We start from the raw sequence: 13,691 nt of genomic DNA on the forward strand, positions 1-13,691 counted from the left end.
TGCGGCTACACCAGCTTGTTTCTTGGGTCCATTTGCTTAGAAACCATTTTCCCAGCACACAAATGAATGTGAGTAATATCCCAGCTGTAAAATGTATGTTGTTTGTCCATCTCAATAATTTATTATTTTTATTTTCTTGACATCCTGATCACAGCCCTCCCCCCACTCTCCTCCCAGTCCCACCCTTGCAAATCCTTTAAATCCTATTTTTAAATAAACCTGTTTTTATGACTTTTTCCTCATCTGTTACTCTTATTCCCAGACCAAGAACCACCACACAAAAACCCATTCCCTAGGCTGGGCAGTGCAGCGCCCCTGGTGGACTGACAAACTCAACTACTGCCCAGGGACAGATCCAGGGCTTTGAGTTGATCCACTCCAACATCTACCCCACCTACAAGCTACTGGAGCATGTGCAAGGACTGGTGCCCTCGGAGGTCAGAAGGACACACGGATCCCTTGGAACTGGAGTTACAGAGCCGGACCTGAGCCTGGGACCTCGGTGGGTGCAGGTCCCCCAATCTTAGGCTCAAGGAATGAATCTTAAGTTGTCTCCCTGCTGGTTTCTATATACACGCAGTGTGTATCTCTGTGTGTAGTGTGTATGTGGGGGTGTGTGTATGTGTGTCTGACTGTGTGTATGTGTGTGTCTCTGTGTATATGTGTGTGTATGTGTCTGTATGCATGTGTTGGTTTATGTGTGTGTTCATCTGTATGTCTATATATGTGTTTGTCTATGTGTGTGTGTATCTATATGTGTGTGTTAGTGTGTCTGTCTGTGTCTGTGTGTATATGTGTATGTATGTGTCTGTGTGTTTATGTCTCCATACGTGTGTGTGTCTGTGTGTCTGTGTATGTGTGTGCGTATGCGTGTGTATTTGTGGATGTATGTCTCTCTGTGTGTGTATGTATGTGTGTACATGCATGCACACATATGATGCAGGGAAAGCATGTGGGTTCCTTGGGTACCAGGCAAACGCTCTGCCACTGAGCTGCATCCCCAGCCCACAACAAGCAAGGCATAGTGTGGAGAGCAGTTTTGGTACCTCTGGAGAGTTGGTGACGAGGTAATATTAATTTTCCAGGATATCTTGAAGCTGACCATAGGCAGGAAACTGGCTTCTGTGCTGCACACTTAGGACGGAAGCCCAGGGAGGTACATTTGCATCTGAAGCTCCAGGCTGAACCCTTAGGAATGTAGCTCAGGACAGGGCAGATTCAGCTGATGTAGGCTCAGCAGTCTCTTTGTCTTTTGAGACCCCCTTTTGTCCCTGATCTTCATACCTGGCTTGCAGAAACATGTTTACAGGTGTGGGTTTGAAGGGTCAAAGTGGAAATGTGAGAGGTCGAGTTCGGTTGAAGCCCAGAAGACAGGTGACTGTCAACCGGCAGGTGCTTTCTGAACTCCCGATTGCAAATCCACTTAGTCTGGATGCACCACAATGGGGCAGATGTACAAGGCTCTAGGCAAGTCCCAAACCCCACCTCCACAGGAGAGAGTGACTTAGACTCTACCCAAATCAGCCACTCCCTAAGTCCCTCCCCTGCACACACACACACAGCATTAGAAAAACAACTATGGCAAATGTATGGGAATCCAGTGGTTGGATCCTGGGCTGTTTTAAAAGAACAGAACAAAGGAGAGAGGCGTGAAAATAAAGACACGTTGAAACCTTCTCCTCAGTCCTGGCTCCTTTGTGGTCCTGACTCCTTTGTTTTATCCCAGAACCTTATTGCAGGCTCTGCGCTTTTCTAACAGGCAGGCAGGGGTTTATGGCCCTGGCCAGCAGGGCTATAATCACTCCAGAGTTCACAGGTCTGGCAGCACCCGCTGGGATTTGTTCCCACGCCTCCCAGCCTGAACTCCTGTGGGCCAGGCAGAGCGTGCACCAGAAGCAGCCTTCCCTGGGACCTGCCCTGTGAGAGGAGCTACCTTCCCCCTGAGGAGCAGAGCGGGGTTCCCCAGACCGATAAGTACAAGATACAGGATCTTTGACTGTTAACTCACTTGTTCCCTGTTTTAGAACTGATGTAATCTTTCTGCATGTAATTAAAGTGGTTTAAAACAAGAAAAATTAAACAAGGCTTCGATTCAGCCTCGAGGTTTCAACCTTAAAGCTTGCCGAAGTCACACGTTGTAATCTTTACTAACCATCTCTTCTTTCTTTCAATCCTCACACCGGCTCTGGGGAACCTGCTGTTTGCCTGAGCTGGCCTCTGACAGTGTCAGAAAGACAGAGCTTGTTTTGGAACCTGGCCCAGATGTTATCTTCAGTGGAAAACAATAAGATCCTTTAGAGGGAAAAGTAGCTCACGGTTAAAGCACTAGCCTAGAATTCGAAAGGCTCTGGGCTTCATTGCTTACAACTAAAAATGGAGGAGGAATGGAGAAGGAGGGAAGAGAAGGATCCCTAAAGATAGAGCCGTCTCTGACAGGTAAAGCTGTGTATTTTGCTCTGAGAGTCACTTAGGGATAGGGTAAGTATGCTGGCTGGTTTTGTGTCAACTTGACACAAGCTGGAGTTATCACAGAGAAAGGAGCCTCAGTTGAGGAAATGCCTCCATGAGATCCAGCTGTAAGGCATTTTCTCAACTAGTGATCAAGGGGGAGGGCCCCGCCCATTGTGGGTGGAGCCATCCCTGGCCCAGCCCATTGTGGGTGGAGCCATCCCTGGGCTGGTAGAACTGGATTGTATAAGAAAGCAGGTTGAGCAAGCAAGGGAAAGCAAGCCAGTAACATCCCTCCACGGCCTCTGCATCAGCTCCTGCTTCCTGACCTGCTTGAGTTCCAGTCCTGACTTCCTCTGGTGATGAACAGCAATGTGGAAGTGTAAGCTGAATAAACCCTTTCCTCCCCAACTTGCTTCTTGGTCATGATGTTTGCGCAGGAAGAGAAACCCTGACTAAGACAAATAGACATAGGGAAACATGATCATCTTAGTATTTATCTTAAATCAGTGGGATTGATTAATGAACAAGAGATCGTCTGTGAGGAGATAATCTAATGAATTAGGCCTTTCAAAAACCAGAGTTTTCACTGCTTGTGTTGGGAGGGGGCAGATATTAGAGAGGTGGGAGGGAGTTTTCCTTTGCTTTAATGGAGGGGCCCATAGGCCAGGTAAGACCTTAGATGGGTCTCCACCATCTAACTGAACCGGTGAAGTAACAGGTGTTGTGTTATTGAAGCATCTGCACATGGCCCTACGGTCCTGGCTGGGAAGCTCAGTGGACAGTGGCTCAGGGCCTCACATACCAGAGACTCTGAGTTTGATTCCCACCTAAAATAAGGTGGTGAGGCACACAGGCCTGTGATCCTAGCTATTCCAGATGGGGAGGCTGGCTGACAAGCTCAGGCCCACCCAGTCCCTCAATAAAGGAAGAAAACTCTGATGTAAATGTGATAACTTGTCACCCAGCAGTACAATGTGGGCTTGGTGTTTGTAAGCGGTAGATTGAATTAGGTACATATTTAATCTTTAAAAACTGAGCCAGGGGCTGGAGAGATGGACAGGTACTGCTCTTCCAGAGAACTTCAGTTCTGTGGATTCACATCAAGTAGCTCACAATGGCCTGTAACCACATACCCAGAGGGATGTCTCTCTCACACACACTCACACACACACACACACACACACACACACTATAAGTGTATATATACATACATGTATGTATATCTATACATATATGTGTATGTAAAATAAACTGAGGTAGAGGAACACAGAGTTGGCTCAGCACTTGAACACACTTACCACTGAGCCTCACGACCTACCTGAGTGGATCTCTGGAACCCTCATGGTAGAAGAAGAGAGCCAGTGTTCACAAAAGCAAAACAGACAGACAAGGAGAGGAACTCCTGGCGGTGAGGGCACAGTATAAGCAGGAGACTAAGATTGTCAGTGAAAACGGAGCAGGCAGAGCCGATGTTTGTTTGCACAAGTTCTGTGAACTTTATTGCTGGTGGAAGGAGGTGACATGGAACACCATCGGCTGATGAAATCCCTGGGCTTCACTCCTGAGCATCAGCTTTTCCTCCCAGGACTTGGTCCTAGTTAGAAAGAACAATTAAAGGAGAATTAAATGCGGGGGGGGGGCTTGAAAATATTTCTAGTGATGCTTTTAGGCTGTGGAAAGAAATAAAAACAGTGAGAGAGAGAAGGAGAAGAGGGACACAGTTAAAACGGAAGGTGAAAGTGGTCCGGGCCGAGCAGAGCTAACACTGAACAGAGCAGGATGAAACCTGAAGACACAGCATCTAGTCTCTGTCAGGGAGGAGGCTGAGAGCCCCCCTCCTCCTTGTGGGGATTTCGTCCCTGCGCCTCCAGCTCGGTTCCCTCTGCTCCCAGCCCTTCTCTCGGTGCAGGTCCTGATGATGGGGGACTGGTGCTGCTTCCTGCCCTCTCTGATCGTTCTCAGCCAGAACACATTGTTGGGGTGGTTCTCACCCTCCATAAAAAATATCAACTTCTTATCAGTCACTATACTGGTCTCCCAGACCAGAGACCCTGTATTGAGCCCAGGCACAGAAGACACGGATACATTTTCTTTTTTCCTCACTGAGTGAAATCCTAGATCCCGGTAACCAGGAACAATGAGTTAAAAATTATGTAGCCATTTTATTTAAGACTTTCAATGATCTGAAGCAGGTTTGGCTCAGCCTGGGCCAACAATCCCCTTTTACATTGTCTCCTTGATTCTGTTTCTGGCTGTTTTGTTCCCTCTGACTAGAGGATCTCAGCAAAGCTTGTCTCACAGGGTGAATGTTTAGAGTATTCAAAAAGTTGTCAGGACCAAGCTATTAGAAACCAAGAAAACGATGTGCCCACAGCTTTTGAAATGTTAGCAGGGGAAGGCATGTAGAGTGACACTGGTGACAGATCACACATCCTCCTGGGGCTTAGGGACAAACAATGGCTTTGGCACTGCAGGCGTGGTGTAAGTCACCAGAGTCTGGAAAGAAGACAGAGGAGCTTTCCTAAATTACACAGGGGCTTGATGAGCCATGTTTAGATTTATTATTGTCAAGCAGTTGGCACACTGAGAATGCCAAAGCCTCGTGCCAGACTGCCATCCGTCCTTGCAGAAAGCAGGGGGATGTTAATAGCTACATTCGCCTTGGCGCTGGTCTTGTGCCTCTGTGTACTCAAGGGTTATCACTGGCTGTGGTCCTCTGAGGGCGGACAGCGCCTCAACTATTGGCAGCCATTCAACGAGAAGGGAACGGTTAATATAAACCAGCTGTTCTTTTCCCAAGGAGAGGCTTCGTACTGTGCTGGGCTTAAAGAACTGTCTCTATGCTGTTTCTTTGCATCCACGATTGTAAAAGCTCTGCTTCCAGTGTCCCCTCTATTAACTCGGCCGAACCAATGAAAGACATCCTTGGAGATTTTTGCCTCAAGGAATGCAAGTAGCTCAACTTTGACCAAAAACTTGTTGCTACTGCTGTAGGGAGAGCTAAGGGCTGTTTCCTCTTGCATTTATTACTCGCTATTAAAATAAAGTGATATGATTTGCGAAATAGTAAATTTAATAATACAAAAATTATTAGCCATATAATAAAACAATATGGCTAATATTGTAATTCCATTATATGGATAATATCCTGTGTCTGCTGAGAATACTAGAATGCCGGGAGATTTATTTGCTGAAGTATAAATTGGATTAACTCCTTATGGATTGATTATAGCTCCTGAGAAAATTCAACCCACGCCTTTAATCTTATATTTAGGAAAATAGATAAAGTCTACAAGAACCATTCCTCAAAGGTGGAAGTCAGGGGGGACATGTTAAAGATCGAATGATCTTCAAAACCTGCTAGGAACAATAAATTGGATCAGATCTATCTTTGGACCCTTCATCTGATGTGCTTAAGAGGAATCTGGACCCCTCTTCTCTCAGAGAGTGGAAGGAACCTTCTTGTACAGCATTACATCAGGCAGAAAATGCTCAACTGCAGTGCATCTCACTAATCTTGGGTACACCGCCCTGCTAAAAACATCATTTTATACCAGCAGCTACAATTCTGTTCTTCCTGGTAACAACCATTATATTTGGCTGTTTTTCTCGACTCTGTGTGTGCTGTAAATGCTCTAACCACCATGTGGGGACACAGTAGAGTCACCTAGGACTGACCTTTCTGTGTGTGAAGCAGGATTAGTTCTACCCACCACCCAGAGGTAACAGAATTACTTACCGTATACATTAAATCGCACAGACATAGGTACATTTTCAAAGTTTTGATGTAGCATAATGAATGTGTAGTCTCCCTCATCCATCTCGGTGACATTTTGGAAGAACAGGGACCCATTGGTGTACGTTGTCTCTCTGCCGCTGTACGCAGGCCCATTGTGAATCTCAAGACCAGATTCAGTAGCTACACATCGTGCAATTTCATTGTTTGTAGCTTGAGCAGGTCCCTTGTACCAGTAAAAGACACGGAGTGTCTGCGGCAGATTGTGAACCAGCAGAAGAACGTTCTTCCCTTCAGCAACGTTGGGCGGCACAGCTTCAATGGAGACTTGGGCGGTGGTGGGAGAGCTCCAGTCGGTTAAAAGAGAGGCTAAGGGGGAAGAGAGAAAGATCTATAAATCGGAACCATAAATTGAATTCGATTTATCTTTAAAATTCCTACTGCAACCTTCCTTTGAAGTCCTTAAGGGAATCCTGACCCTTCTTGTCCCTGAGGGTGGCCCGGGCCTGCTCCATTACGGGAGGTGGAGAACCGCTTCTCTTAGGTGCGTGTCTGATGCATTTGCTGTTCCTACAGTGTTAGGGCCTCCTTCTCCCAGAATTTCCACAGGATGGCTTTGATACATCTCTCTATCAGCCCCCAAGGTGATCACTTCATATTAGCATATGGCTGCTGAACTGATAATTTTAGGCAGGTCTCACACAAAGCAAGTATTCGGGCAAGAACCAAAAACTCTGTATTCCTTTTATAATGATAAAGAGTTGCGATATTTGATGAATCCTCCAGATGATCTTTTGCTGCAGATCTATTGATAACCTTATCCTTCCAGTAAACTCATTGATTTTTGCACCAAAAAGAAGAATTCTCTATTCTATTTGCTAAAGAACCTGGGTCCAACATCAGCCCTCTGCACAGGCATTATTTGTAGATGATACATGTGTAAGGTTCCTAGCAGCAATTCAGGGATTTCTCGTGACCCGGGCGTTTCTCCACAACACATGTGATTGCTCACGACTTACATGGCCTTACAGGAAAGCCTCAACCACGGAACTCAGAGTCTGACTCACACTGCGCAGTGCTGGCTGGGTATCGCCTAGAATCAGCACAGCCGGCTTCATCCAGCACTTCTGTTCACTTTGTTACAATTAATTCCACAGAAAAGCAGAAGCCACCAACATCCAGTTTACTTTGGCCTTATTAGGTCACATTCTAATCTTCCAGGACCAATGTCTGAGGGAAATGCAAAGACAGATTCCCTTTGAACAATGTCTCTTGTAGGAATTAGCTACCTAAAAAAATACAGGAATCTCACGCACACTTTCATCAAATCATGTCAGCATTAAAACCTTGTGCACTAACTAAAGAGCAGGCTCTCCTGAGAGCTAATGGATGCCCCTCATGTGGAAGAGTTAATACCCACCTCTACCTTCCTATACCCTGACTCCCCGAGGATGACGGCCAAGTCATTTCTGTCACACGGATGTTACTTATGTCCCCCAATTTGGCAAATCAGAATATGTTCCTGTCACTCTGGACACTTAGTCTTTGCTACTGTCCCCTATCTGGGTAAGCAGGTGAGGACAGTAATTTCACTATTCAGAGATTTCACTATTTTAGGCATCTGTATTAAAAACTGATAGTGCCATTGTTTGCAATGCTAAGTGTTTTCAGAAATTTTGCCAACAGTTTGGTAGGTATAATCCACACTAAAGGCATCCCACAGAGCAGGCAGGACCAGTGTTTTGTGGAAAGGGCCAATGGACAAATTCAACAGTATTTTAAAACAAAGGACTGGGAGAAGGTACCGTGGCTGCTTTTCACAGGATTTTGTCTCCTGTTTTATACACCTCAAAAATTAAACTTTGTGCAGAACTGTCTGTACTGCTGCAGAATGCTGTTTCAGGCTCTCTGAAGACATCCACACACATGATCTATTAGAGAGATGTTACATCAAAGCGGATTCTGATAATCACTGGACCTACAGACATATTTGTGTTTTTCCTCAAGGCATGTAAAATGTAGCAAAGATTTTTGGTCATTAGTTTTCTGTCTATAATTAAACTGTGGACCTTAGGGATGTTCTGGGAAGTTTTCTGTTGCTATTGTTATACTGGGAAACACTCCAGCCTTAGGATTAATTTGATACTCAGTATCTACTTTTTTTTTAAAAAAAAAAGATTTATTTATTTATTTATTATATGTAAGTACACTGTGGCTTTCTTCAGACACACCAGAAGAGGGCATCATGTCTCATTACAGATGGTTGTAAGCCACCATGTGGTTGCTGGGATTTGAACTCAGGACCCATAAAAGAGAAGTTAGTGGTCTTAACCACTAAGAAATCTCTCCAGCCCTCCATATACTTTTAAGATTGACTTGTATATCCTGAAATTTAAAAAAACAAAAGAGAGGATGGTGGGGCCTCTTGGATTTGGCCTGGTCCAGCAGCCTGTAGTAGCTGTTTTTGTATCAACTTGACAGAAGCTGGAGTTATCACAAAGGAGCCTCAGTTGAGAAAATGCCTCCATAAAATCCAGCAGTAAGGCATTTTCTCAACTGGTGATCAAGGTGTGAGGGCTCAGCCCATTGTGGGTGGTGCCAATTCTGGGCTGGTAGACCTTGGGTTCTATAAGAAAGCAGGCTGAGCAAGCCAGGGGAATCAAGTCTGTAAGTGACATCCCTCCATGGCCTCTGCATCAGCTCCTGCTTCCTGACCTGTGGCTCGCTCCTGGACCAGCGAGGAAAGACGAACACCACTAGAGGATTCTACTCAGATCACGCTTTATTGTGGGAGCCTCTTGGTTGAAGGGGAGAGCAGGAAGTGAGGGGCCCCAGAACTACCCTAGCTGTCCGCTTATATAGGGAGAAGCGCATACGGGCTTGCCATGATTGGTTGTCACCAGTCTGCTGATACCAGAGGCCTCGGGATTGGCCTGAGATAGGTTATGTACTGCGCATGCGCAGGGTGCAGCGCCTTAGCTGACAGGAACGTTACTATATATGGAGTTGGTTACCTCAAACCGTGAGGGAGCGAGCGCCATCTTATAATGGTGTCCACTTTCGGCTCCCCACACAGATCTGCTTGAGTTCCAGTCCTGACTTCCTCTGGTGATGAACAGCAATGTAGAAGTGTGAGCTGAATAAATCCTTTCCTCCCCAACATGGTTGTGATGTTTGTGCAGGAATAGAAACCCTGACTAAGACACAGCCCCAAGAGGCAGTCATCTTTGGTTTTCAGGTCAGAGTCCATGGCTCCGGGACACTTTCAGTTCAACACCCTCCCTCAGGTCCTGAAGCCTTAAGCCATCTTTGTATCACTGCATTCTAGAAAAGTCAGCAAAGCACATAGCGCTTGGCAGAACAGTCATTCTTAGACATCAATCTTGGGTCCACTGCCCAGCTCCAAAGGGTCATCTTATCCTGGCAACTACAACTGCATTCCTTCTGGTAACCACCAGTATATTTTGTTTCTGACAAGGGAATGAAGAAAGAAATCTGATTTCTTGCGATAAACCTGTCACAGTCTCAGTCTTCCTGTGACCCCTTCTCCCTGACATGAGTGTAATTTCCACTGACCCTGTCAGGACACTCTGGCTCCCAGCTCCTTCATGTCTGATTCCTCCATCCCGGTAAGAGCTGAGCACACATTGGTCCTCGTGCTGGTCGCAGGCTCTGGTGGGAGAGAGGAAAGCCTTCTCCTTTCTCCTCTGGTAGGAGCAGACCTGGGACCCTAGGATAGCAAGTCCAGGGAACAGGGTGTGTCCAGACAGGCCTGGGACTCATCTGAGGAAAGCTGACTTACTGCTCAACACTTTCATTTCCTGGACCCGGTCTCTAGTCAAGCTGCGCATGCCTGAGGTCAGCATCTCTGCACCCACATCACCCTGGCGGTGCATGGACACCTAGTAAGGTCTCCAGAGTGTGGCTGTGGACAGAAGCCAGTGCCAGCCAGGGCCTGTGTGACCCTGACTCAGTGACTGTATCTCCTGCCTCAGTTTCCCTGTAACAGCGCACAGGATAAAGGATTATTGCTGTGCCTGCAAAGTGGCCTAAGGAGGAGCAATGGTCTGACTTCCATAACCAGCATCTGTCACTGTCTGCTGCAGGGAATCATCCCGGGGCCGGACACCTGGAGAGCCAGGAGCTGACACTTGCACACTGTCTCCTCCTATCTCTTTAGGGCTCTCGACCGTGCTGTGAAGGCTCATGGCGGCGTGAGAACAGTTGTCTGGTTGTCTCACACACCTCTCCAGCTGTGCTGAGCACCCTGAGTCTCAGCAGCAGATCCCCAGGTGAGCTCCCTCAGACATGGCTCTCCTATAGGCTGACTGTCAGCAGCTAAGTCCTGCAATCAATCACTGTTCCCGTGGGCTCTAACAGGAGCTCAGATTTCAACCCAAAGCTTCCCAGGGTTTCTGGAGTCCAGGCTGAGTCTGGAGCAAAGCTTCCTGGTGCTCACCTCTCTCTGAGAATCTTAGGGTTTCCTCAGCCAGGCCCTGCTTGGGTCCTGAAGGGGCTTTCTCAAGGCCGAGTTCAGGATAAGCATCCTAAGATCCGGGACAGAGTCTGACATCCTCGCACTGGGTGACCTCACCATCTCTCCCCTGAAAGAGCCGGTCCTAGTGAGGCACCGCTTTATTGCTGTTTTTCTCCACTCTGTGTGTGCTGTAAATGCTCTAACCACCATGTGGGGACACAGTAGAGTCACCTAGGATTGACCTTTCTGTGTGTGAAGCAGGATTAGCTCTACCCACCACCCAGGGGTTACAGAGAATTACTTACCATATACATTAAGTCGCACAGACATAGGTACATTTTCAAAGTTTTGATATAGCATAATGAGTGTGTAGTCTCCCTCATCCTTCTTGCTGACATCCTGGAAGAACAGGGACCCATTGGTGTACATTGTCTCTCTGCCACTGTATGCAGGCCCATAATGAATCTCAAGACCAGATTCGGTAGCTACACATCGTGCAATTTCATTGTTTGTAGCTTGAGCAGGTCCTTTGTACCAGTAAAAGACACGGAGTGTCTGCGGCAGATTGTGAACCAGCAGAAGAACGTTCTTCCCTTCAGCAATGTTGGGCGGCACAGCTTCAATGGAGACTTGGGCGGTGGTGGGAGAGCTCCAGTCGGTTAAAAGAGAGGCTAAGGGGGAAGAGAGAAAGATCTATAAATCGGAGCCATAAATTGAATTCGATTTATCTTTAAAATTCCTACTGCAACCTTCCTTTGAAGTCCTTAAGGGAATCCTGACCCTTCTTGTCCAAGAAGGTGGCCCAGTTCTGCTCCATTACGGCAGGTGGAGAACCGCTTCTCTTAGGTGCATCTCTGATGCATTTGCTCTTCCTACAGCGTTAGGGACTCCTTCTCCCAGAATTTCCACAGATGGCTTTGATACATCTCTCTATCAGCCCCCAAGGTGATCACTTCATATTAGCATATGGTTGCTGAACTGATAATTTTAGGCAGGTCTCACACAAAGCAAGTATTCGGGCAAGAACCAAAAATACTCTGTATTTCTTTTATAATGATAAACAGTTGCGATATTTGATGAATCTTCCAGATGATCTTTTGCTGCAGATCTATTGATAACCATATCCTTCCAGTAAACTCATTGATTTTTGCACCAAAAAGAAAAATTCTCTATTCTATTTGCTAAAGAACCAGGGTCCAGGCATTAACCTCTGCACAGGCATTATTTGTAGATGATACATGTGTAAAGTTCCTAGCTGCAATTCAGGGATTTCTTGTGACCCAGGTGCTTCTCCACAACAGATGTGATTGCTCACGACTTACATGGCCTTACATGAAAGCCTCAACCACGGAACTCAGAGTCTGACTCACACTGCGCAGTGCTGGCTGGGTATCACTTAGAATCAGCACAGCTGGCTTCATCCGGCACTTCTGTTCACTTTGTTACAATTAATTCCACAGAAAAGCAGAAGCCACCAACATCCAGTTTATTTTGGCCTTATTAGGTCACATTCTAATCTTCCAGGACCAATGTCTGAGGGAAATGCAAAGACAGATTCCCTTTGAGCACTGTCTGTTCTCCTAGGAATTAGGTACCTAAAGAAAATACAAGAATCCCACGCATACTTTCATCAAATCACGTCAGCATTAACACAGGTGTGCACTAACTAAAGAGCAGGCTCTCCTGAGAGCTAATAAATGCCCCTCATGTGGAAGAGTTAATACCCACCTCTACCTTCCTATGCCCTGACTCCCCAAGGATGACGGCCAAGTCATATCTGTCACACGGATGTTACTTATGTCCCCCAATTTGGCAAATCAGAATATGTTCCTGTCACTCTGGACACTTAGTCTTTGCTACTGTCCCCTATCTGGGTAAGCAGGTGAGGACAGTAATTTCACTATTCAGAGATTTCACTATTTTAGGCATCTGTAAAGCATTAAAAACTGGTAGTGCCGAAGTTTGCAATGCTAAGTGTTTTCAGAAATTTTGCCAACAGTTTGGTAGGTATAATCCACACTAAAGGCATCCCACAGAGCAGGCACGACCAGTCTTTTGTGGAAAGGGCCAATGGACAAATTCAACAGTATTTTAAAACAAAGGACTGGTAGTAGGGTACCATGGCTACATTTCACAGCATTTGTCTACTGTTTTATACACCTCAAAAAATTAAACTTTGTGCAGTGATGTCTGTACTTCTGCAGATTGCTGTTTAAGGCTCTCTGAAGACATTCACACTCATGGTCTATTAGAGAGATGTTACATCAAAGCGGATTCGGATAATCACTGGACCTACAGACATATTTGTGTTTTTACTCAAGGCATGTAAAATCTAGCAAAAATTTTTGGTCGTTAGGTTTATGTCTATAATTAAACTGTGGACCGTAGAAATGTTCTGGGAAGTTTTCTGTTGCTGTTGTTATACTGGGAAACACTCCAGACATAAGATTAGTTCAATATTCGATATCTCTTTTTTGAAAAAAGATTTATTTATTTATTATATGTAAGTACACTGTACCTGTCCTCAGACACACCAGAAGAGGGCATCAGATCTCATTACAGATGGCTGTGAGCCACCATGTGGTTGCTGGGATTTGAACTCAGGACCTCTGGAAGAGCAGTCATTGCTCTAACCATTGAGCCATCTCTCCAACCCTCCAAATACTTTTAAGATTGATTCAATACCCTGAAATTTAAAAAACAAAAAAGGGGATGGCAGGGCCTCTCGGATTTGCCCTAGTCTAGCAGCCTGTACTGACTGGTTTTGTGTCAACATGACACAAGCTGGCGTTATCACAGAGAAAGGAGCCTCAATTGGGGAAATGCCTCCATGAGACCCAACTCTAAGACATTTTCTCAACTAGTGATCAAGGGGGAGGGCACAGCCCATTGTGGGTGGTGCCATCCCTGGGCTGGTAGACCTGGGTTCTATAAGAAAGCAGGCTGAGCAAGCCAGGGGAAGCAAGCCAGTAAGTAACATCCCTCCATGGCCTCTGCATCAGCTCCTGCTTCCTGACCTGCTTGAGT

General features: G+C 46.1%; 1 protein-coding gene across 1 annotated transcript in view; it reads right to left on the reverse strand.

Moving 5' to 3' along the window:
* LOC308413624 (cell adhesion molecule CEACAM6-like) overlaps positions 1 to 10,083 on the reverse strand; it is a gene marked incomplete at both ends in the record, with an annotated part of 48,148 nt that extends 38,065 nt beyond the window's left edge. The window contains 2 exons of the mRNA XM_080908681.1: positions 6,191 to 6,556; positions 9,990 to 10,083. Of these exons, the coding sequence (XP_080764807.1) occupies positions 6,191 to 6,556; positions 9,990 to 10,083 (460 nt within the window). The remainder of the gene's footprint in view (positions 1 to 6,190; positions 6,557 to 9,989) is intronic.
* Positions 10,084 to 13,691: the final 3,608 nt, after the last annotated feature.

This window comes from Micromys minutus (genome assembly GCF_963924665.1).
Source record: "Micromys minutus genome assembly, chromosome: 32".
Taxonomy (NCBI): Eukaryota; Metazoa; Chordata; class Mammalia; order Rodentia; family Muridae; genus Micromys; species Micromys minutus.